We start from the raw sequence: 25,063 nt of genomic DNA on the forward strand, positions 1-25,063 counted from the left end.
AATTTTGTTCATTTATAACAATAGCTTGGTATATGTTTTTTAATTTATCATCAATTTTTTATTGATACCATGGCATTCTTTTATTTTTGCACTCATTTTGTGGTGAATGTACACTGCCAATATATAAAGAGTTGAAACATTTATATCAGTATAAGAAACTCACAGTGGAAATTAAACCGACTCGTTTGACTATTGAATATTACTTAAGTTACTTTTGTGACTTGTTAAAATGACAACTTTTAAGTGTTTGAAATGTAAATTATTGCTTTCCTATATTGATGGAGGAATGACAGTTGAGGCACTGTCAACAATTTTAAAAGAAAATTATCAACTTTCTGAGGACAACTTGTGTTTCATCATTAGTGGTATTTAAAGGCACATTATTCCGTCTTTTAATAAACGATGGATACTGGCGTCACGGAAAAAGGAAGCTTTTTTATCTAAGAACAGTGATTGGTTGGATATTGTGTATCTTTACCTAACTCAGAAGAGGCAATTACCGACTCCACGCCATCTACTTCTTTTGAAAAACGCGGAAGGCCGTGGGTGTCTTATGGAGATTCGTCAGAATTCAGCAAAAAAAGAAAAAATTCCATGTTACTTAAGGAATATGGATTCGAGCATATCTTTAATACATATCTTCAGGCGTTGCATTCAATAGGAGAAGAAGCAGAAGCAAAACTTGTGGAATCATTAAGGATTGCTGATAAAGACAAAAAAAAATTAACATCGAGTTTTATGGAAAACGCAAGCCAGAAAAATATGCTAACTGATGAAGAAGCACTCAGCGTGTTTATTGATTTAGATTTAACAAAAGCACAATATTTGTATATGAGGAAGGTGACAAATGAACAAAACTGTTCCATATTCCCACCATATTGTAAAATTCAAGAAATTAAACAGACCTGCTATCCACCATCTTCTGCAATAGAAATTACGAACACACATGCGAAAGTTCTGGAACTGCAAGATTTATTGGATCACACTGTAGCTAGAATTTTGACCATAGATTCTCTGTACAGTATTGAATTCAAGCATTTACTTTCATATAGTAAATGGGGCTGTGATGGTTCCTCTGGCCAAAGCCAATACAAGCAGAAACTTCCAGAGGAATCTGAACTTATTTCTTATGCAAATTTGTTTACTAGTTCTTTGGTGCCTATCAAACTAATTGATAAAGTAACTAGCGCAGTTGTTTGGCAAAATCCGGCACCTTCATATGTTCGTTTTTGTCGACCTATATGCATTGAATTTCGCAAAGAGACTTCCAAGAAAACTAAAGCCATTGTAGATGAAGTAAAGAGCCAAATAAACTCTTTGCGTGAAATGTGCAAGAACTTGATGAAGATACTCTGCAGCTTTTGAAAGTCAACGAACTGATTTCAGGAACTGAAAGTCCCTATGTAGTTATGATATAGTACCTTTAAGGTGGTACCAGGGTAAAAAACGGCTATTTTTGATAAAATTTTGAAAAATACCAAAATTAATGTTTTGAATTCTTAAATCTACCTATTTCAATATGCGTTTTGCAAAAAGTCAAAAATCTTCTTAATTTTAATCAAATTTGGCCTTTTTTTAAAGAGCAGTTTGGTTCTTGCTTCATAACAACGACCTTAGAAACGCTTTTTATCTCGCTAAATCTCAATTTTTCAGAAAAAATAACTTTTCATAGAAAATAGATAATGGGCTGAAATTTTGCAGATTTAAAGATGAACATATTACGAATGTTGTCTATGAAGCAAATTTTTGTTATTTTTTATTTAAAACTCATTTTTATCATGCTTTTTTCCCAAACTTCCCTTAATTTTATATCTTAAAGTTCGAATGTCAACCTGGTAAAATTAAAAATGTTTTAAAAAATTCTGTTTCATAGACAACATTCTAAATACATTAAAGAATTCATATTCAAATTTTCAAGCAGTTTTGACTCTTTTTGAGTTAGTTATATTAGATGAAAGAATAAGCAGGTTTGGGGGTAAAATAACACTAATTATGCGCATAATCACTAAAATTTTTTTATTTGGCTACTGTTTTATATATTTTTTTTGTTCATTAATAGAAAAGAGCTAAAGTCTATTAATAGTTTTCAATTTCTTGTTAAAAAGTTACCTTTACCCTGGTACCACCTTAATATACCTATACATTATTTCATAAAAACAACTATTTAAAAATTGTTATTAAGAAACTGTCTTAAATATTTCTATAATTAGTAGGTAAGCACTTTATGTATTTTTCGTAGTTTTTAATAATTTTAAAGTATTTTCATATATTTGTAAAGCATTGTGTTAAAGTGTAAATTAACTAACTGCCAATTTTGAAGTTTTTGATTTTTATTTATTTATTTTTAATATTGTATTACAAAAAATTCTTATAAAGAGTATTTCACAAGAAGCGTCATATACTACTTTACATTTGTGCAAAATTTCAAATCTCTATTTTTAGTAACAAAAAAGTTATCGATTTTTGGTCCGAAACACACCTTTATTTTCCACTGTGCAACGTGACATTCATTTTGAAAACAGTGAATAGGTTTTTTCACCATGAAAACTTTCTTTCTTACGCGGACGCATGTAGTTTATTTTCTAAATAAGTAAGTTTAAATATATAGCATACGAGTTTGGCGGTGTAAAATATTGTAATCTCGAACTAAGAGATTGTTTTTTTCGTAAGAAGGGAAATATTTGAATCCGGATACTTAAAATTGTTAGTAATTGGTCACGTGATTTTTAACTAAATTTGTCACATATAAAACACAACTTTATCTTTATGGAACTTTTGATAGTATTTCCTTTTCAGTACCTTCAAACGAATTTGTTCGAACTTTTTATCGTTTGGCGAAGCGTAAATAAAATTCTGTTCGGATTTTATACAACCTCAAGAAGCACCTAAAAGCATTGCGATGTCGTCATCTGGTGGTCGTGCTACAAACGTATTTAAGGACTTAAGCGAATCTGTTAAAAGAAGAGGTACAATATTTGCTGCGAGTAATAAAGAGATTGCATTCGCAAACCAGCTAAGTTTATGCTCAAGTGGTAAAGCAGTTTCTTTTCGACCAGGATATATCAAAGACCCGAAAATAATTCTGTGTCGGATTAAAATTTACCAGCTCAAATTACCATGGACGGAACCCTTCACCCTTTATATAGATAAGTTTTCAAAAAAATAGTATATCCGCTCAACAGCTTAGTAAGACGAATTGACATCTTTTTTAATCGTGTTCTTTTTTTCATATGTTTTTCATGCAATTTAACTGTTTTATCTGCTTGTTTCAGATTCTATTATAAAATGTAGTGATAGGGTTTCATTAATTTTAATCAAACAAAGAAAGTCTTTCAACTATCCGGATTTGTTCTGTTATATCTGTGCAAAGTGAGATTGGTTTCACAGAAACGCACTATCACACCAGTGATCAAGAAAGCTTACCATTTGTACTTTGGTTGTAAGTTGGGAGATCAAGAACAACCCTGAGCTCCTACACATTTTGTTATACTTCTTGTAGTGCAGGGCTTTCTAGCTGATTACATAGTAAAAGACAAGCCATACCATTTGCTGTACCAATTATTTGGAGGGAACCAACTGATCATGTTACCAATTGTTATTTTTGCATAGTACCCTCCATAGATCATGACACCACAAAGAAGAGGACACAATACAATATCCAAATACTCCAAGTGCCGTGACATCATTGCTCCGCGGTGAAGGTCATCCTGTGCCAGACCCTAAATTAAGCCTGGAGAAAATCAAGGCAGTTGTATTTGTAGGTCCACAAATACGCGAGCTAATGGTGGACACTCAGCTTGAAAACACCCTTGAATAAAATGAGAAGACTGCCTAGGAGAATTTTAAATCGGTGGTGAGGAATTTCTTGGGGCACCAAACAGCTCATAATTACCAGGAAATTGTTGAGAGCCTGTTGGACTCATATCAGACACTGGGCTGCAATGTGTCATTGAAGCTACACTTTCTACACAGTCCTCTAAACTTCTTCCCTTCCAACTGTGCGGATGTGAGCGATGAACATGGTGAACGCTTTTATCAGGTAATGGCTGAGATGGAAAAGCGGTACCAGAGTCGATGGAGCACCTCAATGATGGCAGATTACTATTGGACAACTATTGCTGTGTAAACTCTAGTTTTTATGCAATCTAATGATGCAATTTATTAAGTTTATTTGCATAAACTTAATAAATTGCATCGTTAGATTGCATAAAAACTAGAGTTTACACAGCAATTTCAATATAATATTTGAACTCAGCGTGAAAAACTGCACCAGAAAAATATAATTTCTGTTCTGTTACACAAAAAAAAAGTTAAGATTTGTTTTCCGATTTGTTTCGGGATTGGATGGAGATTTTCTACCCGAACCTGTTTCTCTCAACGGTAATAGTTTTCAAATCGTTTTGGAATTCTGCAGACTGTTCTTTGACTCAGATCCACGAAGTATCTGACTATGTCCGACTTCAAGGTTTCTGGATTTCAATCACAAATAACCATGATAGTTTTTTATTTGTTGTACGCTGATCATGTTACTAAATATTAATTAGTTGGAACAAAGTAATACGCATCTAAGTGTGGTAAGAATGTTGTTTCATAAATCGAATACTTTATTATCCTGATGTTCCTAGTTTGTATTCTGTTTAGACTCAAAGTTTGTGCAGATTTTTTTATGCCAACGTTACATGAGATTTGTCACTAAAACATTTTAATGTCAAAACAGTTTTGGGAATAATTCAAACTTTTCAATTCAAAGGCTATCATTCGGTAAGGAACGTCTATCTGTAAGGAACGTCATTTTGTGAAGAATGTCATTCTTTGAGTTAAAGGGAGCTTCTATCCACACTTGTCAGAACAACAACAATTATAAACTGTTTTCAAAATATCATCTCACAATTTTTATTTCCATACATTTCTCAGTAATAATAAACTTTTTATGAACCAATGTTGAGAATTATAAGTATAAAAAAGAAAAAAAAAATATTAGAAGGGATATAAAAGTTGCGCTTCTTAAAAATTGGAACTAAATTTTATTATCAGAACAAAATAACAAAATAAAAATACCAAATTAAAAGAAGTATTCAGGTGAAAAATGATTTTTTTTTTTTTTTTATATATATATATATATATATATATATATATATATATATATATATATATATATATATATATATATATATATATATATATATATATAATGATTCGAACATAATAGAAAACTAATCAACGATAATTCAATATATAAAAAAAAAAAAAAAAAAAAAAAAAAGAAGAGTAAACAACCAACGAGCAACGAGCAAGATTTATGCTGCTAATAAATATATTAACCCTTCTAATCATTGCTACTCAAATCACTTTTAAAATCATCGACTGATTTAAGTTGATGGAGAAATCGATAATGAAAAAGATGAAAAATCACGCGGCGAAAAAATTTTCAAAATCAATAATTATTTACAATAGAATTGTAAGATCGTCCAGAAACGATTCTTGGTAATTTTTAACTTGATGCTGTTGACGAAATAAAAAAAAATCAACAGTAGTTTATTATTTGAAGTTGTATATAAAGAGATCAAAAATCTTACGACGAATATCTTTTTTGAGTTTTTGTTAAACTTTTGATGCTGAACAGCAAGAAGCAAGATTTAAACAATCAAACTAAAAGATCGAACCAACAGGAGGTAATGAATAAAAAATTTCTCAAAAAAAAATGTGCATTTCTGTATAAAATTTGTAACGTCAGCAAACCATTTAAATAAAAAATATGAATAACAAAGAAATAATAAATAATAACAATCAATAAACTTCAAAACAAAATATAAAAATACGCTGTTCACAAAAATCGTCCGACATGCGAGAAAACTTCTTATATAGCGAATTCTTTGTTTGATGTAAGAAAATTTGCGGTGACAATTCTTAAAAAGTTAAAGCACCAACTGTTGAAAGATTGTGAAGCAAAAAGTGAAAAATGAAAGAATGCAGACAAACCTCAGAAAACAATTTAAAATCTTAACAGCAATAAACTGACGATAAAAGAACTTGACATGTTGATCAACTGAGAATAAGTAACAAAAGTTGATTTGAAAATAACTCGTTAACATCCAGGTTGAACAACTGAGCGGCAAATAGGGCATGTTGAACTTGTCTAAAATGAAACAGGAAACCATTATAGACCACCTTAACCAAAATTAAAATTAAGGTATTGAAAGCTTTGCAGTAAAAATATTTACCTCTAACCATTGATCAACACATTCAGAATGGAACTCATGAGCACATGGTAAAATGCGAAGTTTCTCTTCCACAACATATTCACACATACAAATAACACATCTTTCACTAAATATATTGTATGCATCAGGTTATAATGTCACAAAAACAACATAGATATTTTACAGAAAGTAATATGCTTCATGCTAACTAATATTAAAGATAATTTCCCATGATCATATAAAAGTTACTCTAACAAATTTATATAAACTTACTCAGGTGAAAAGTCTGCCATGGAATATTTTGTCAGAATATAATGAGGCAACATTTCTATATCTTCTTTTTTAAGACCAAATTTGCGCCTCTCCTGTGTTTCCCAATCACTTATAGGTTCAGCTTCCATGCTGATTAGGTATGGAAAGGTTCTTGATGTAGACAATGTTGGATATTGGTAAGTAACAGGATGAATTATTTGAGGGTATGGATAAGTGCTTGACCTAGAAGATTGCCGCATGTGAAAACGGGATTCATTTCTGTGACTCTAAAAATACAGACAGATAGAAAATTTGAATTATAAAAAAACTGCTGATCATCAATTCAAGAAACTCCAATGGGTATACAAACCATATTTAATATATAAGAATTCAAAATTTCTGTATATGATTTTTATTTAAAAGATTCCTACAAAGACAACATTTAATAACTTGTACTTAATTTTGTAACTAACTTTAAGTATTTAAAAGTAAAGTCTATTTTATCTACCTCTCTACTGACAGAGCTGCGATTAGAACATGTTGAAGGTGGAGATAAATAACGGCTAGTTTCAAAATAAACATGTGATGTGTAACCCACCAATGAAAGGACTTCACTTGCACTCTATATAAAATACAAAACAACTAATAAAAGACTTTTAAAAAATTATTTTACACTATTTTTAATGAAATATGCTTTGTGGTTTTAATAGGCTGATTAGTTATATAATATCTTTGATTTTCACAACACTTTAAAATGAAAGCAGGTTTAACATATTTTCGGCCAAGCAAAAACATCTTACATCTCTCGTGCACATTGTAAGAGGGTGATTTCGATTTATATGATGATGAATGTGAGAGTGGTATTCCGGAGCAAGACTTTCACTTGTTGGTAACTATATTCAAAACAGAAGCCATATTTATAAAACAACAAAAACACTAATAGCAATAACAATTATAACAAAAATTAGAAATGATTAATCTTGCTTTTAAAACACAGGTATTTTTAATTATTGAAAGTAGGTAGTAAAAATGTTAAAAAATAATAGAACTTATTATTTTTAATCATAAACTGAGAGATTAAGTTAACAAGATTTAAAAAAGACACTGTAAATTACATAAGTAAAGTGTAGCTTTCATATTTCCATTAAAGTATAAAAACAATGAAAATTAATTTAAATTTTCTGTTATAATTGCATGTAAAAACCTTTAACGAAAAAAATATTACGATGCAGCACAAATCTCTTTGTTTGCTTGTATATATAAATATGTAAATATATATATATATATATATATATATATATATGGGCAATTCCACGCAAGTGACGGTCGTAACATTTGACGCTTTTTTAAGCCATTAAAAATTAACCAAGAATGGTATTTACATGAAAATTTCCAGAAATGTTAAATACTATTATATAATTTAGTATGCAAAAGTTAAACCATTCAAGTGTTCAACTTATTTGAAAAATCAACTTAACGTAGCGTGACGGTCGTAACGCTTACTTTTTGACAAATCTAAACAAATAAACTTTGTCAATCTTTTTGCAGCCATCTACACAGTGAAAAAAAAAATCCTTTGCTGTGTTCTTTAACTACAGATTGAACTTACTATATGGTGAGTTTCATAGCTTTTGCTTGAAGTTTTCTGAAAATTTTGTTAAGTTTTATGTCGTGACGGTCGTAACTGTGACGGTCGTAACGAAAAAGCCAAAAATGAAAAACAACAAATAACACAATGAATGACATAATAAAAGATGAATGATTATAAAAACCAATTAAATTATGTTAAAAAATATGAATTTTATAACATTATAAAGGTTATCCATGATGGTTCTTCAATACTGGGATCGTTTTATTTGGAGTAGGCAACAAATGCTTAATGCTATTTATGCTTCCTGTTTTTTTTTGTTTTATTAACTCTATTTAATACAACTCAATACCTAGGAGTATGTACTTTCATACACCTGGCAAATGTTTTGCGGAGCCAGGAATCCAATATAGGAAAAAAATATCTTAGATAAGTAAATTTTTTTTACTTATACATAAATTTTAAAATTGTTCCGCAACCCCATTACAAAATATTGGAGAATTTTGAAACCAAAAACTTTCCATTTTTTACTTGCCAGAAATGCATTTTGGTAATATTTTTAACGGCTTTTGCTTCTTCTATCTTATCAGCTATTAAGGCCCACCTTAGATTAATATCATCTGTGTTGATAAGTCTAACATATGTTTTGCACCCATTTGATGCTAAGAGAAAGTCTTTAGCGTTTAAGACGACCACTTCACGAGATTTTACGCTGTTCCAAACAAATCGCTTTAATGACCCTCCTACTCCATCAACTGCTCCTTTACCGTGAGAGGTAGCAAAGAAGTTCCATTCTATTCTTTGAAAATGATATTTCACAGAGCAATGTTGTATGAATTTGGCCATGTATCTATTTTTGAATTGAGTGCATGGACCATCACTCCATAATACAACTTTTTTTATATAATCAATGCAATAGAGGTCAAATATTTCACTTAAATATGTAGTAGTGGCGCGTTTTGATTTATCATTATCGTCGGATATTATTACAACTGATTTTGGCTCTAATTGGTAACGATAGATTACAACTGTAAACAAGGTAATAGTTGACTGTGACCAATAAGCAGCTTGAACAGCATCTTGATAACCACATGTATAGTTTTGTGAATAATCAAAGTGTATCAAAATTTGGTCCGGTTCGATATTTTCTTTTTGACTGCGGTATTGCTCAGACTGGTGCTTTTTAGTGAGATGATGCTCAGTAAACTCTAGTAAATAGTCGCGGAAATGCTTAAAAATACCTTTTATGTTTTTTTTATGTTGACTGAGTACACAGCGATGATCTTCTTTAATCCACCAATTATAGGTGATTAAGGTATCCATGTCTCTGTTTTCGGGCAAAGAAACTTTCAATAATTTACTATCACAACACAATGAACATTTCATTATCCAACATTGGTACGTTGGGGGCTTGCACAATACATAATTTTCGAACCATTTATTGCAATACAATGGAAAAGGTATTTTACTTGCCAAAGCAGCACACAAATAAGTAAAATTACTGTGATAAACACAACCACATGTTTCAAGTGGTGTATTTTTGCACGTAAGAATGTATGGAGGCCTTAATTCACAAAACTTACTCAGCTTAATTGTTTTGCCAGCACTCTCCTCACAATACAGTTGATGCAGCTCCTTTAAATTCATAACTAAATAGCGCTTTTGAACTTTTTCTCCGTCGATTTTCATACAATCTTTTCTTCCAGGAGACATAACTGATATATCTTCTCTTTCATAAAATACTTTTACTTTTTCAATTTCTTCTGATGTGAAGTGAACTCGATGTATTTCTTTAGCAGTGCATAGGCCATATTCAGCACCCAACTGCTCTACAATAGTTCGTCTCTTACTTGGAGACTTTGGAAGAGCCTGTTTTGTCCTAAAAATGTTATTTGATATAAAAGAACCCAAATTATGTGTAAGCAATTGTATTAAAAAAGTTATGTTAGTATAATAAATACTTGTTTAATGCCTTTCTCATTGACGATTTGCAGTTATAAGAGTTGTCTTGCGTGGAATTTAGACTGACTTTAGTATTGAATTCAAGTTTTTTTTTCATTCTTAGCCTTTGGTTGCGAACCTTCGCTTGATTTTTTTGTTTGTTTTCTTTTCTTGGTGTCAATAACTGCCGCCTTAGATAACTTCTCTTTCTTTCTTTTTCTAACAAAGCTTTTCTGTTTCTTGCTCTATAAGCTTTCGATCTTTCAGCATCTGACTTTGGCATTTTAAATGTTATTAAATATAACGCCTGCTGTCTGTGATTTATGCTCCGTTATGTATTTTTTAAAAACCCGCGAAATGTTGTAAATAAAAATTTACAACGTTTCGCAATTTTTTGAAATTAGTTATTCATAGTTTCAAAAAAAATTTTAACAAGTTTAGTAATAAAATGAATAAACAAACTGCAAATTAAACAATAAACAAAATTGATTAATATTATAACTTGGTTTAAATGATATATATCGTTTGAAATGAATTAAATCGTTCGCGCTTAAACTTTTTTTTTTAAGTCAAGAAGCCGTGATGGAAAAACAAACATTTCGTGATGGTCGTAACGTACTTAGTAACATGTTGAAATGGTGATCTAAAGCACTTTAATGTTTTTTTTTTGAAACGATGATAAAATATGTACGAGTATCTTTACTTTTACCATGATTGTAGTTTTAAAAAGTTTGATACGAAGCATAGAAAAAACTTTTCGACTTTTTTTTGTGACGGTCGTAACGTCTTGTTTTCATTAGTATGCTCTTCTTATAGACCTAGTTAGAGTTCGTTTTTATAAAAAATATTATGCATAATGTTTAATTTTGCCTTTTAGTCAAACTTAGAAGTAAAAATTATTTTAAAAAACAGCACTGAAACCTTTTTCAACGCTTCACAACATGACTATATATAAACGTCAAAAAGTGCTCATATAACCCTTATAACTTTAAAAGTATGTTATAGTATGATAAAATGATTTTTTTAATAAATTTTTTTCTTAAAAGTATTCTTAAATAGTTGGAAAATAAATTTAACAAAGTTATTATATGTCACCGTGAAATTTTTTTTTTTTTTTTTTTCCTCTTTTACGTGGAATTACCCATATATATATATATATATATATATATATATATATATATATATATATATATATATATATATATATATATATATATATATATATATATATATATACACATACATATATACATATATATATAGTATTGTAGAGATTATGCTAATATTTCCAGTAAGAGTGCTCAATACATCATAATATAAGTAGAATGAATATATTATTATTGTTATACAGAAGTTTTTCAGAAAATCAAAAGTAAAAGCAATTGTTTGTATCAAAAAATATTAGACAATTTTTAATAAAACTTACATGCATATTATATTGTTCAGAATATTGACTTCCTCTATAGCCTGTAGTGGGCTCCCATGAGTGATGTATATTAGGCAATGGAACAAAAGATGTTGCATAGTATGGTGTTGGATATGTAACATTATCAGAGGTCAAATGTACCCTTCGTAATAAGCCATTAGAGGAAAGTGTTTGCTGACGATGACAGCATGAAAATGGAGGAGTTGGCTGAATAAGAGGTATAATAGGCTGTGAGTGTTGTTGGCAACGACATGCTGTCATTTGAACTTGAGGTATTAATTGACTAAAAAAAATAATCCATAACTTAGTTTGTGTCAAAGAGCAATGAAGTCATATCAGTAAAATAAATAAAACTAATAAGACATATACCAGAAAAATTCTGCGCGTGTTCTGATGTGGTGTTTACAGAAACCGTGTATCATTTTAAACAGCTAATTGTTTTAAAATGTCATTGTATTAATCTTATTCAAAATTTATACAACTCTGATATTAAAACAAATACTTTCAATTTAAATGTCATTAAATCAAGATAAGTAGCGAGAAAAACTTTTGCATTTTCTAGTTGAAAATCCTGGTGTTTCAAACAAAACAATTTCTTATGAGCTGCAGATTGCTTTGGGAACAGTGCAGAGCATTGTGAAACGATTTATGGACACTGGTACAATCAAAAGAAAATTAGGAAGCGGAAGAAAAAAATGTTTTGTTGGACTAGATCTTGGTAAAAAAGTGAAAGATGCCTAGGACAGAAAACCGAAGATTTCTTTCAAACTTTTATAAAAAAATTTAAGACAAGTGCTTCCGCTTTACAAAGAGAAAAGAGAAATTGTGACTATAAATCTTATAAAAAGAAAAAAGTTCTTCATCATGAAAAAAAGAAAGAAAATGTTGCAATTCGATGTTGAAAGCTGCTCAATAAAAATTATGTGCTAAAAAAACTTGTTCGATTATTGACGATGAAACTTATTGTGCTGCATTATTCCTATCTCTTCTAGGACACCAATATTATTCAGCGATTAATTACAAGAAACTGAATTCCAATTATAAATGCATTGGAATGCAAAAATTCGCAACAAAGTTCTTAGTTTGGCAAGCAATTAGTGAATGTGGTGAAAGAAGCTCTTGTTTTGTGACTACGGGAACAATTAACACCAAAATATACATCAAAGAATGCCTCAAGAAACGTCTTTTCCATTTTTAAGAACACACAAGGGTAACCCGTTAGTTTGGCCCGATTTAGCATCATGTCACTACTCTGGGACAAATTTAAACTGGCTTAGAGAACATAAAGTAGATTTCGTTGAAAAACACTGCAATCCACCAAATTGTCCCGAACTACATCCTATTGAAAGATATTGGGCTCTTGTCAAAAGAAAACTAAGGTTCAATGTAAAAGAAGTCAAAAACTTTAAAGACTTCAAAAATAAATGGATTAGAGCTACCAAGAAAGTCTAGCCGAAGACTGTGCAAAAGCTGATATTGAGTGAAAAACGCAAAGTGTGTGCATTCTCACGTACAAAACTTCAAAAACATTCTTAAGTTGAATTTTAAAATATTAATATATGTACTTTCAAAATATATAGAACATTCAATATTGAAACACAATATTTAATTAAATATCCTTTATAATGTTCGCGCAGATTTTTTCTGGTACATGTCTTAATAATAATTTATACATTCATAAAAAATCAACAGCACTCTAATTACTAAGTTCCCAGTAATTAGAGTGCTGTTGAGTTATTATGAATGTTCTATTATTTTTCAAAATAACAGAACAACTTCTAAAGAGCAAATTCAAATTTACAATTATCGCATGAGCATGAACTATACTTTTTATTCTTTTGTATTTTTTTTTTTATTATTACACTCAAATTTTTCTAATAATTAGTTCAAGATATATTTACTATAACCTTTCCCTAATTCATCAACTGTGAGTTTAAGTTAGTGACTAATTACAGTGTTAAATAATTCAATGGTTCATATATAGAAATTAGTAAGAATTATTCAACTTGGAACTAATAAAATGTTTAAGTAACAAAAAATACTTTTTTTGCTAACAGAACTTTTTTTATGTCTTTGTTTTTAAAAAAAATTAACATGTTACATAACTCCCAAGGGGTGTTTAACCTCTGATTGAGTAAGATTTATTGGTAATAAACAGTTATTTAATAGTAATTAGATCAAAGTTTCAGTTTCATGTGGCTTAAACATTTAGTCAAACTGTTATTTGGATTTCTGGAATTGCAGTTTTCAAACATTTAACCATATTTGCCAAACTACTTACGCAGGTAATGCAGAGAGGCATACAGCTTGAGGAAGTTGAACTTGGCTTGTACATCCTGGTGAGCAATAGTGCACAGTAGAGCAAGGAACAGTATAGCAGTATTGACATCTCCCCTTTAAGCAATAGGTTAAAAACAATAAAACTTGATACTTTGTACCAACCTTTTTAAATATCAAAATTAACTACTTAAAGGAACATCAGCATAAAAAATAAGAGAACAGTTATACAACTGTAACAATAGTAAAACAAGCTTTTATAAACTATTTAAAACAAGTAACTGTTGTCTGATGCCAAAATATTTTTAAAAGCCTTTGTCCAAAACAGTGTACTTATCATGTTTAAAAACTTAGATATAAGGGCAAAAAAAAAAAACTTATGTATTACATATTTTTTTTTTTGGTTTTCAACATTAAAAATATAGTTATTTAAACTTTTAAAAAGCTACAGAAGGTAATGCCTTTAAATACAGGTTTGATGTCTTAACTATAATTGCGAGTAACAAAATAAAATTTTCATAAACACTTATTATAAAGTCTTTTTCAAAAATATTTGTAATATATATATATATATATATATATATATATATTTGTGTGTGTGTGTGTGTGTGTATATATTAGAGAGAGAGAGAGAGAGATTATATGCCTTCCTAAACATTTGTTTTTGTATGTACCATATAAAAACTATATATAGTTACCTTGCAGCATGCAATTGTTGAGTTGAGAAGAGTAAATGAAGCAACATGTGCAGTCTCTGATGGTGTGCTTGGTCTTTGTGCTGGATTCATAACTTTATTTTTATCATAAATGTACTAATACCTATTACTATATATATAAATATCTCATCCTATAAGGCTATTGTGTACAAATATTGTATATTATAAAAATACACACAAATACCGTATATTACACTTAACAAAATCTTGTATATGTAAACGCTGTATGTAAATGGAAACGGATAAGTTCACAAGGGAAATATATGTTTAGGTGACTATCCTAATCAAAAGAAAACAAAATAATATGTGCTAACCATAAGTTGATAGCCTAAAGTTTTGGGTTTACCAACCAATGCTTAGAATTCAATTTTTGCCTTTGCTCACCGCTAAATTGATAATCATAAAATCAACGGCAACAGCATCTTTTTTTAAGCAGTTTAGCGGAGAAATCTTAGAGTGACATACGGTTTCTTGATTATCGGCCCTCAATAATCTGCCTCTGAGTTGAATCCTAAGGGTACCTGGACGGAGGGGTGATTTCTCCTCCTCTTCGAATATAAATTTTCCCTCCATCTTTTTTGATATTTACACACACACACAAATCGCATAGATACTAATGTAAGTTAATTTTAAATTTTACAACAAGTAGTTTTTACGGATACTTCAAAATTTTTGATATATTTATTAGCGTATTTTTATTTAGATAACATTAAAACGTAAAAAAGGAATAGTATTTCAAATTTCATAAACTGGTCAACGTCAGGCATCGGAAATTATGAAGACAAAAAAAAGAAGAAAATAAGGAAGACGTTGTAAGTGTTATCACATCAAAAACAAAAAAATGCTCACAAATTGTCAAACACTTTTTACGACATTTTGAAATATGGCGTCTAAATTTAAACTATATTGCAACAGTTTTATAAGAATTTTGTAATGTAAAGACTAAAAATATCATTTCTAGCAATAAAATTTACTTGATATGTTCTTGATTCCAATTACGTTCTATAAACTCAAAACACCGCAATTTGAAACAATATTACGCCTCTAGAATATTTTCGGTAAAAATTTACTTTAGTGGCCAATATTATAAAACAGTTTATGGTCGTAATAAAACTGCTAAAACTACAGATTTTGACTTGTTTTAATGTTCTTATTTTGTTAAAATTTATAATTTTCATTTTTTAAGTAGCTTCGGAATGTGTTACGACCGTAAACTGTTTTATAACATTAGCCCAAGGTGTCAAGTAATAATTGAAACTTTCCTACCATCAAAAAATTTAAATAAAGCTTAATGATAATCAGGAAAATATCCAGGGCTGTCATACACCACAAACTAAATTTTATTACAAAATGTTATCCTTGTCTTCAGATAAGTCTTATTTTTCAAAAACATGCAAAAGAATATTTTCATATTTCTTTACTATGCTTATAACAATTTTATAATTACATGGTAAAACCTTATTTCATATTTTAAATAAATTATTTTCTTTTAGTTTAGAATTTATTCATAGTTGTTAAATATAACTTTTGACAAAGAATTGTTCAGCTAAAAAAAAAATTTTTTTAAATGATTCAAGATTAAAAATTCATTAATATTAATAAATATTTTTAAGCCATACTAAAGGTTAACTAAATTATCTTTTTAATTAGACAATATTGAATTTGATATAAAATATATTAAAACATAGTTTAATATTGTAACACATTCAACCTGATTCTAAATAGCAGCCCTTTGCGCAAATACACATTTTAATACCAGCTGGTAAAAGTTTTACGACTCCTAATGCAACAATAATTTTAGCAACTTTAAGTTTTGTGAGCTTCGCCTCGATCCTATTTTCCGTATTAACCAAAAGAAGGAAGTAAATCAGACTTTTATTCTTCGAGCAAGGCAGCCATTTTGGAGAAATTTGGGAAATGGGCCGGGTTAAACTCTCGTTCCTTTTTTACCTTGTGCGGTAGTGTTGAATTCTGATAATCAAAGTAAAGTCTGAAAACTGATTTCACAACAACTTATATAATGCCAAAATTCTTTTTGTAACCTTGACTTCTCAATCAAAATAAAAATTAATATCTAAATACAAAATAGCATCACAAAGATTACTTTACATTAAGATGCCCACAAAACCTTAGCACAACAGCTCCCCAATTGACTTCCCCGCGACTTACTCCCCGATGGATTTATCTATTGTAAGTAACTTTTAGTTATCGTAAAACGTCACTCTCATGGGCTGCCGTACTTTTCGGTTTACTCTTACTACTGCTTGTGTTGACTAAAACCTCTACTTTGATCTTTGGTTCGATTGAATGAGTATTTGCTACTCTTTGGAAATAATTTCTTTCATAGCAACAGAAGATACTTTTGATAATATCTCGAGAACGATTTTTTTTTTAATGGGACAATGAAATTTTTCTTTTTGAAATTTTTTTTTTTGAAGCACCGGTTTATTTTGATTCTCAATTTTTTTTTTTATTTTATTAACAACTCCTTAATATTTTGAATGCAGGGTAATATGTCAATCTTCTCAAATTAATGCAACATCTACGGTAAAGATACAAGAAAAACTTGATATTTTACACCTAAATACATAATGCTATAGCTCATTTAAATTAACCCTGAAGAACTTACTACGAAACATAGTAAGTGTTAACTTTAGATAAATTACTAGTTTTAAACGTAATTCTGTAGATAGATCATGATCATCCTTCCTAAGACTGACGTGTTTTGAAATGTTTCTTCCATATAACAGGTGGTGAGGTGTAAACTCACAGTCCAACTTTACAAAGTAAACTTTCCAAAAACACATGGAAATAATTAGTTTGAGATATCAATTCATCATATATCCCAATGCCAACTGCATCCTGTTTTAAACAGTACCAAGTAAAGATTCCTAAAAATATTTCCTTATTTATGACCCAATCCTATTAGATTTTCCTTCAAATATTTCTTTCTAAACCAACTGTTTTTGTAAAATAGTGTTAGCCTAATGGTTCCAGATAAATATTGTTCATTTGCAGTATGAAATGTTTTTTTTTCTTCAGCCAGCATTCCTATACATTAACCAATCCTATTCGTCTTTTGAAAATTCTAAACATGAAATTTCACTGGATAGATATTGCATAACTTAAAAGTTCACTAACTACATAGCAAGAAAAAACTGTCGCAAACCAGCTTTTGTATTGGAAAGCGTCTTAAATATTATAAATTTTTATGAGATGTTTAATCTTGCTTATTGTAACAAACTTATCTTTTCATAACAGTTATATACAGTTTATATATATATGTATTTATTTTTTTAACAAAATGTTATAGCGCTTTTGAAGTAAAATGACGAAGTTGTGACGACAACTCATTTAATTCTAAGGTGATAAAATGTAACCAATTTGTCATTGACGAATAAACACATATATTCTTATAAGTGCAAATTTGAGTCAGATTACAAATTTAATAAGTATTAGGTATATGAAAGTTTAAGTTATTCATTACAAATTTATAAAATCACCTTTATAAAACAACCTTCGAAGATATGTTTTTATTGTGAGTAATAATGAGCTTAATATTACAAAAAGTAGTTATCTTATATTTAAAAGAGTTTGATTATGCTTATGATAATTATTATTTATGGCAATTATCAGCCATAGATAAGAGTAATCAATCATCAGCCATATAATAATAAATATATATCTGTATTTATTTACATATTAGCACTGTAAATTTAGAAAGAAAAAGCCAAAATTGCACCATAAATTTTATCCTAAAATTGCTCTTAACATCTGGAAAATAAATGTAAAAATTTTCCTGAATAACTACCTGTTTAAATGATTATTTTAAGCTGAGTATGTTTTTAAGATTTATTTCACAACTCAGAAGCTTTAATAAAAATAGTGGTTCAATAGATTTCAAAATCAGTAAGTCAAAAGATTTAAACTAGATTTAGTATTGTGTTCAATTGCAACAGGGTGATTCTTTTTTTTTTTTTGTTAGTTACTGTCTTGTAAAATTTCTTAGGGTCAGTCATTTTAAATTAATGTACTACAAATTTGTAATGATACTTATGTTCATGATTTCATCCAACTGCACAAATGCAGCTAGTTGAAACCACATGGATGCAATTAGAAAAGAGTCTGCATTGTCAAACAGGTTTAGTGAGCCAATTTTTCAGTTGTTATAGCAAAAAAGAGTTAGTAAAAACAAATTTGGTAAAAAGCATGAGTTATTTTAATTGTTCTATTTAAAATGATGAAGAACGATTTTTTAATCAAATAATTATGTAATTTACTAAATTAATGAAACTACTAATTTTGTTTTTAAAACCTTTTACCCTTTATAAAGTATTATTTCTTTTCAATGACTTCTCTCTCTCTTTTTGAATATAATGATGCCAATATTAGGATGATTTGTGGTGTATATGTATGTATGTATGTATGTATGTATGTATGTATGTATGTATGTATGTATGTATGTATGTATGTATGTATGTATGTATTATTAAAATTATCTAAGTGTGTAGATGTGAATATCAAAATGGTTTTGACAAGCCAAGCTGTACTAAATTTCATTGCACTGGTCTTAATTCGTAGTTGTACTCCACTGATGATGCATTTTGCTGTGATCAACCTTCACTCATTTAGTCTTGTAGTAGTCTTCAAGTGTTGGATTACATTAGCACTGTTTCTTCTTAGTGCAGTATGGTTCTTTCGCACTGATCAAGAAGTTAAGCAAGTATTTATTGCAAATCTTCATGATTATGCTCTTTATGGAAGGCTTAGTAAGTAGAAGTTATATTCTTATTATGTACAGTTTAGGAAAAGAGAATTTCACAGAAACAGCATTTGTTGATTTTATTAGATTATAATAGAAATATAAAGTTCAGGGCTTGAATTAATGTAAAAAAATCTAATAATGAAAGTTTTTAATATTTTTATTACTCCCCTAAAAATATGTACAAAATATTTGTTTTTTAAGCAGCTTTATGTTTTTTATTTGCCTGTGTAGTATAGTATGGTAAGTATTATAGTGTATCTGTTTTGAATCTTTGAGATAATACCATAAGCATCATCCTATTAAAAAATCTAATGGTTTTTTTTTTCTGAATTACTGAACTTTATTTTATGTAATCACTGATTATTTATTTCTTCACATTTCTTTAGAACTTTATTGAATAGTTATTTTAAACAACTATTGATAAAATAGAATTGACAATGAAAACTTTAAAATGATGACTTGGTGGATAAAAAAATTAGCTTAATAAAGAAAAAAAAGATAAATAAAGTAAATTTAAAATGCAATTGCTGAAATGAAACTTATAGCCAGCATGCAAAATGTAATTGCAAATTGTGATACTTGTAGGTTTAATCCAAGCCCTGAAGTTAATTTTAAGTTCAAATATTGGTTTGTTCAGTTGTATTTACTGTTAACATATCCCCAATCTGTGTCTATTTTTATAAAAGGATTAATTTTTTTTTTTTTGTGATTCTGATGGTAAATACTTTTGTAAACATTTTAGATGTATGAAAGAAATTTTATTTGAAGTTAATCTTTTGTTTATAAACTTTTTAAATATGTAATAATAACATATAAATTTGAGTAAATTTCTTGTTTGTTTGTTTTTTTTACTTATTTTAACTAAAGTTCTGTTGAGTTTTTATGAATCTATACCAGTGTTTTGAGTCTTCGTGCTGCATTACTTTTCAAGTACTAAAAGATTTTTTTTTTATTTATTGACATTTTGTCAGATTTTATGTTGATTTAACTAAATCTTGAAGTAAATTTTCAAAGCATTGTAAATTTTTAACAAAACTTTTTATGTTTGCTATAGTTCTTATTGGAATCATTCAGAGTGGGCTTCCATACTTACTTCTTGTCTACAGTGTTCAATATCTTCCACCTACTTTAATTGGAGTAGCAATTGTCGCATCGCCATGGTGGATAGCTATTATTGAAAGGTTACCATTTGTTGGGGTAGGTTTAAATTTAATTTTTTTTTGTTTTGCCTAATAATAATAACATATATTTTTTAATTGTATGCACCATTTTCACATTTGACTTATTTCATTTACACATAAATAATTATTTTTTCCATATATTATATAACTGCCATGAAATGTCAGAGATCTAAATGAGATAAAAGTATGTCATAATTTTGAAAAAATTTGCATTTTGCTTAGAGCTTCTTTCTTAAAAAGATACATCGTTTGGGCTAATATTATACATTTCTAAACATTTTAATGATTGTTCTTTTGAATCAAGACTGACTTTAATTTTATGTGTAGCTTAGTGATAGTGTTCATTGGATGAAAAAATGTGGTATGATTCTTGGTGCGGTTGGAACCATCATTGTTTATATTCCAATAGTTGTTCAATCATTAGCTTGCTTTCCTGTGAATGCTCAATCTTTACTATTTAATCGATCCCAATCTCTCCATGGAGAAGATCAACCTGTTAAACAACTGTATTATGATTCTTGTTTGTCTGGACAAAAATTATTATATAGCACTTTAACCTTGTTTGTAGCACCCATTTTACTAGGAAGTGCCACAGGTACTTATGTTTGTGAAATTTTACCAAAAGTTTTATATTTTAGTATACCAAATGAACAACTTTTATCAGCTTTGCATTATTTTGTTGATTTTAGGTTTTATTCTTACTGTAAAATAATTACTTTTTTGTTTTCTATTAAAGTGTTTTGGAAATTGTTCCAGAAAAACACACATTACTTGGTTTCGAGTATTGGACAAAACATGTTTGGTGGATTGCTAGCATTTATAATTTGGCTGATATCAGGTGAAGTTTCTAACACAAAAAAGGTTTGTGTTTCACCTTTCACATTTATATAAATTAAACATGAATTTGATTAGGAAAACATCTCTAAATATTTTAATAAAATTGTAATAATATTTAGATATTCTGGAGTTCTTCAGAATTAATTCCAAGTATTTTGTTCTTGGGGACTGCCACTGGCTGGTTGGCTACCTTGTTATTACACAATTTATATTTGGATGTTGGTGAGTAATTTAAAAATTTTACATAAATCTGTAAGATAATGTTATTATTATCTTTTTGTGCTAATATTATGATCTTGTTATGCTATAATGTTGTTTTTCTAATATTATCATCTTGTTAATAATCAACTCTTCACTTTAAGTATTGGAATAATAAAAGTTTTTTGCTAAAATTTTTAAATTTTTATTTGTTTTTATATACTGGTTTAAAGTAAAATATTCCATAAATGCTATATTGATCAAGGTTTTAGAAAGTTCCATAAGCTACTTTTTTCCATCACCAACCTTGCTACCAATACCATTTTCTGTAAATATAGTTATGACCAGCAATATTATGAAAATAAAATATTTTCACTTTAATCAAATTTAACTTTCTGGTATGTGACAGCATGAAACATTAGAAAATAAATTTTAAATAAATTTTAAATAAATTTTACATAAATTTTACATAAATTTTACATAAATTTTACATTTTTGAAGAAAATACCTGCTAAATTACTTGTGTTAGTTAAGAGCACTTTGATTTAGTGTATTTCATTACTTATATATAAAGTTGCCAGTGCTCTGAAATGCCCTGCAGATTAGTAAAATGTATCAAAGAAAAGGACTTTATTACTGCCTGTAATAAAGACATTAAAATCAACAACTTGGGAGAACCTTTGTTAAACTTTCATATTTTAAGAAAAAAGCATATCAAAAGACATCATCCTTGTTTGGTCTGCAAGTTGACTTATCTATGGAAACTGAGTAAAAGGAAAGTAGTTGGGTACCTGTAAAAATCATTAAAAAAATCAATATTTTGAATGCAATTCATGATGTATTCACTATACAGTGCACCTTTAAAGACCAGCATGGTTTATTTACAAAAATCTAATAAAATAAGGGTTTTTCTTTCTGGACTGAAACAAATAATGTTAAATGCTTAGTATGTTTGTGAAATTCTGTTGTAATTTTTTGTATATAAATTTCTTATTCCTTTAAAATTTATTATGAAAAAGGATATATTAAAAAACCCATTTAAATTTAAAGGAGCAGCTATTGTGAACCGTTCATTGGTACCTATTCCATTGATCTCTTTTATTATGGATTGTTTATTTGCTGAAAGCATTGTTGTATCATCTACTTGGGTGATCATACTTGAAGTAATAGGTAATTTTGTAATCAACAAAAATTAGGATTAAAAATAACTTTATTAAAAAATACTAAAGGTTAATACCATTTGCCATGTTGATATGTTACTGCTTTTATGACAAATCTTATAAAATTGTTTGTCTAGGATTGAGCATCATAACTATAGGTATTTTTCTAACAAATTCATCTGCTATTGAAAGCAATAACTACAGCTATCAACCTCTCTCACAGCCATTGCTCTCGGACAATTTGACAACTTCAGAGGTGATGATTTTTTTTTTATTATATATAGATTTTTTTTCTTTTCATTGTTTGCCAAATTTATGAAAATATGAAAGCATTGGCTTTGGTTTTTAACAAAACCAACTTCTAAATTTATAAATAATTTTAAGTTTGATTCCCAATAACTGATATAGAAGTTTGTACTTTATTTGTTACTATTTGTTACAAACTGAAAACCCAAATGCTGATGCTTAAAAATCCATAAAAAATATCCTGTATTTTTTTCAATTTACTTTTGAACCAACAAGTGTTTAGGCACATAAATAAGGTTTATTGTTTTTTCATCCTAATTTAAAATAAATGGAGAAATATCTGTTTGAATTGAAGAGAAAACTAATTCATTTTGTAATCAAGAGTAATATGTTTATTTTACTAAATTTTAATGTGATTTGAAATTTTTACTAAAATAATGAGTTTTTTAAATGTTTCTTGAACTTATCTTTTTAGCATCAAGAGATTGTTTTCTTTTTTTTTTAATTTCAATATATTTAACACTTTTTAAAGTTTTTATACAATGGCTAAAGTATGTTTTCTTAAGGCTTTTCCAAATGAAGTAAAACATACAAACAAAAGAAAAGTTGGTACATTTTTGTCATCTAAATAATCAATTAGTTTGTAAAATCAAAACCTTTACTTCTCAAGGAGAGACAATCCTTCTTCTGATAGTCAACATTTGCACAAGAAAGTTTATCAAATATAGTAGAAGTCTCATGAGATCCTTATGGGTTTTTAGTTTAAAGCATTTTCTTTAGAGTCTCTCTGAATGTTTTAAAGTCTTTGTTTTTTTGACTTCTGGGCTTCTTTGGATAGCATGCCCATTGGCAGGGTTTTATGCTTTATAACTTGTTAATAGTCTATCCTTGTTGTTGTAGAAGGGCTACAGGTTAAGGAATATTGTTGGTTGAACCCTTTTTCTAAATCTCTGCCTAAAAAGGTATCAACCAGATGTAGAATATTGTTTTACATGCTAAATCTACATTCAGACTTTTTTTTTTTCTTTTTTTTTTCAAAGCACGCATAATTATTACTTAAATACTTATTCAACATTTTTGGTTGTATGACAAAATTTCAGTCCTCGCTAAATTTTCTTGTAATGACTTTTGGACTTTTATCCACTCGTGGGACCATTGCAATTAGGAGACTTTTTTACTATAGTTCTCCTCTTCATCTCTTTTCTAACTGTATTAACTTAGTATTTTAAAACTATTAAAGTACTTTGTAAATTATTAAAGTACTTAATGTAAAGTTATTTGTGCATAAGATTGTTGAATTTCCTACTAAATTTACTCTTTACTTTTTTAAGAAAATAAAATGAGGAGTATATAAGTTTTGCCGATTTTTATGTAAACTTTGCACTCGTTATTTTCTTTTGGGTTAACATTCTCTGACTTTGTATCTATTTTTTGCAAATTTAAAGAGTTTATAAATTTTTATTAGTTTTTGTTTTTAGGTTCTTGTAGCTGGCTCAGAGCAAGTTAATACTCATCATTATGAGTCATCATATGATGAGAGCGAGCAAGAGGAAGAGTTAATGGTAGGCAGTCACAACTGTTTAGATCCATCGTTGCCACCATTAATGGCAGTCACGTGATATTGATGTCCAGATAGCTTTAGTAAATGTTGGATTAGCATTTTATAACCATGTTTAACGCAAGCAATCTCTGGAGGCGATCTTTAGCTTCTCTTTTTTGGTTGTCAATTTTAAAGTTTTAGGATGGAACCGATTTTCAACCAAATCAAACTCGTAAAAGATGTTCCGCATTTTACATGGATTTATATTTTACGGAGTTGTTTTTTAGATGTCTTAAATATTGTTTGTATACAAACTGGACTTAAAAACTTGAAAAAAACTAAAAAACTTGACATAAAATGTAGGTTCTGTTCTCAACAAGCTCTTCGATAATTCACTTTTAGAATCTTTCAGTTTACATTGTAGATAGCTGATAAATGTTTTTATAGTTTGAAGAAAGAAATGAAATCCATTCCGAAAAAAAGAAACTTCTCGAAAAAAACGAATAAAATCTTCGTAATTCTTTTAGCTCTTCCTTTTTTTTTTTTTTTTATCAAAAACCTTCGTAAAGAATTATAAAAAGTTTTTTATATTAATAAAATAATTTCAATGCAATCAACTCAATAATGTGAACAAAGAACTGAAATGTTTTTAATTACTGTTAATATGGTGTTGATGTATAAAAAGTGTAAATATATATATATCTGCGAAGTTAAATGTTTATAAATTTACATTTTA

The 25,063-nt window shown here is 28.7% G+C and overlaps 3 protein-coding genes across 4 annotated transcripts in view; 1 reads left to right on the plus strand and 2 right to left on the minus strand.

Moving 5' to 3' along the window:
• LOC149884570 (uncharacterized) overlaps positions 1 to 24,675 on the plus strand; it is a 317,612-nt gene extending 292,937 nt beyond the window's left edge. Inside the window, exons 2-9 of one of the 2 annotated variants that reach the window (XM_090095373.1) lie at positions 18,917 to 19,169; positions 20,220 to 20,362; positions 20,674 to 20,941; positions 21,083 to 21,207; positions 21,303 to 21,405; positions 22,432 to 22,551; positions 22,679 to 22,797; positions 24,266 to 24,675. In XM_090095373.1, the coding sequence (XP_089951499.1) occupies positions 18,926 to 19,169; positions 20,220 to 20,362; positions 20,674 to 20,941; positions 21,083 to 21,207; positions 21,303 to 21,405; positions 22,432 to 22,551; positions 22,679 to 22,797; positions 24,266 to 24,406 (1,263 nt within the window). In that variant the 5' untranslated portion in view covers positions 18,917 to 18,925 and the 3' untranslated portion in view covers positions 24,407 to 24,675. Of the gene's footprint in view, positions 1 to 18,877; positions 19,170 to 20,219; positions 20,363 to 20,673; positions 20,942 to 21,082; positions 21,208 to 21,302; positions 21,406 to 22,431; positions 22,552 to 22,678; positions 22,798 to 24,265 lie in introns of those variants that run through there. The other variant, XM_090095372.1, reaches the window with a different exon arrangement.
• Positions 5,412 to 14,549, minus strand: LOC145186817 (uncharacterized). Its single transcript, XM_090096513.1, has 8 exons — positions 14,383 to 14,549; positions 13,689 to 13,801; positions 11,408 to 11,690; positions 7,253 to 7,345; positions 6,961 to 7,074; positions 6,474 to 6,739; positions 6,222 to 6,327; positions 5,412 to 6,136 (listed from the first exon to the last, which is right to left on the minus strand). The coding sequence occupies exons 1-8, from the start codon at positions 14,470 to 14,472 to the stop codon at positions 6,086 to 6,088; spliced, it is 1,116 nt and encodes a 371-aa protein (XP_089952639.1). The 5' UTR covers positions 14,473 to 14,549; the 3' UTR covers positions 5,412 to 6,085.
• Positions 8,351 to 10,352, minus strand: LOC145180931 (uncharacterized). The gene is made up of 2 exons (XM_080055899.2): positions 10,002 to 10,352; positions 8,351 to 9,919 (listed from the first exon to the last, which is right to left on the minus strand). The coding sequence occupies exons 1-2, from the start codon at positions 10,262 to 10,264 to the stop codon at positions 8,524 to 8,526; spliced, it is 1,659 nt and encodes a 552-aa protein (XP_079912025.2). The 5' UTR covers positions 10,265 to 10,352; the 3' UTR covers positions 8,351 to 8,523.
• Positions 24,676 to 25,063: the final 388 nt, after the last annotated feature.

This window comes from Hydra viridissima, unplaced genomic scaffold (assembly GCF_058129835.1).
Source record: "Hydra viridissima isolate aposymbiotic clone 2 unplaced genomic scaffold, HvirCarnegie_v1 scaffold_8, whole genome shotgun sequence".
Classification (NCBI taxonomy): Eukaryota; Metazoa; Cnidaria; class Hydrozoa; order Anthoathecata; family Hydridae; genus Hydra; species Hydra viridissima.

Excerpts from the sequence above, each read along its gene's own strand:
- LOC145186817 (XM_090096513.1), bottom strand. The coding sequence starts at position 14,472 with ATGAATCCAGCACAAAGACCAAGCACACCATCAGAGACTGCACATGTT. Across the intron at positions 11,691-13,688 it reads TGCCTCTCTGCATTACCTGC|TCAATTAATACCTCAAGTTC; the intron begins GTAAGTAGTTTG and ends TATTTTTTTTAG. Across the intron at positions 6,328-6,473 it reads ATGGCAGACTTTTCACCTGA|TGAAAGATGTGTTATTTGTA; the intron begins GTAAGTTTATAT and ends CAATATATTTAG.
- LOC145180931 (XM_080055899.2), bottom strand. The coding sequence starts at position 10,264 with ATGCCAAAGTCAGATGCTGAAAGATCGAAAGCTTATAGAGCAAGAAAC. Across the intron at positions 9,920-10,001 it reads ATGAGAAAGGCATTAAACAA|GACAAAACAGGCTCTTCCAA; the intron begins GTATTTATTATA and ends TAACATTTTTAG.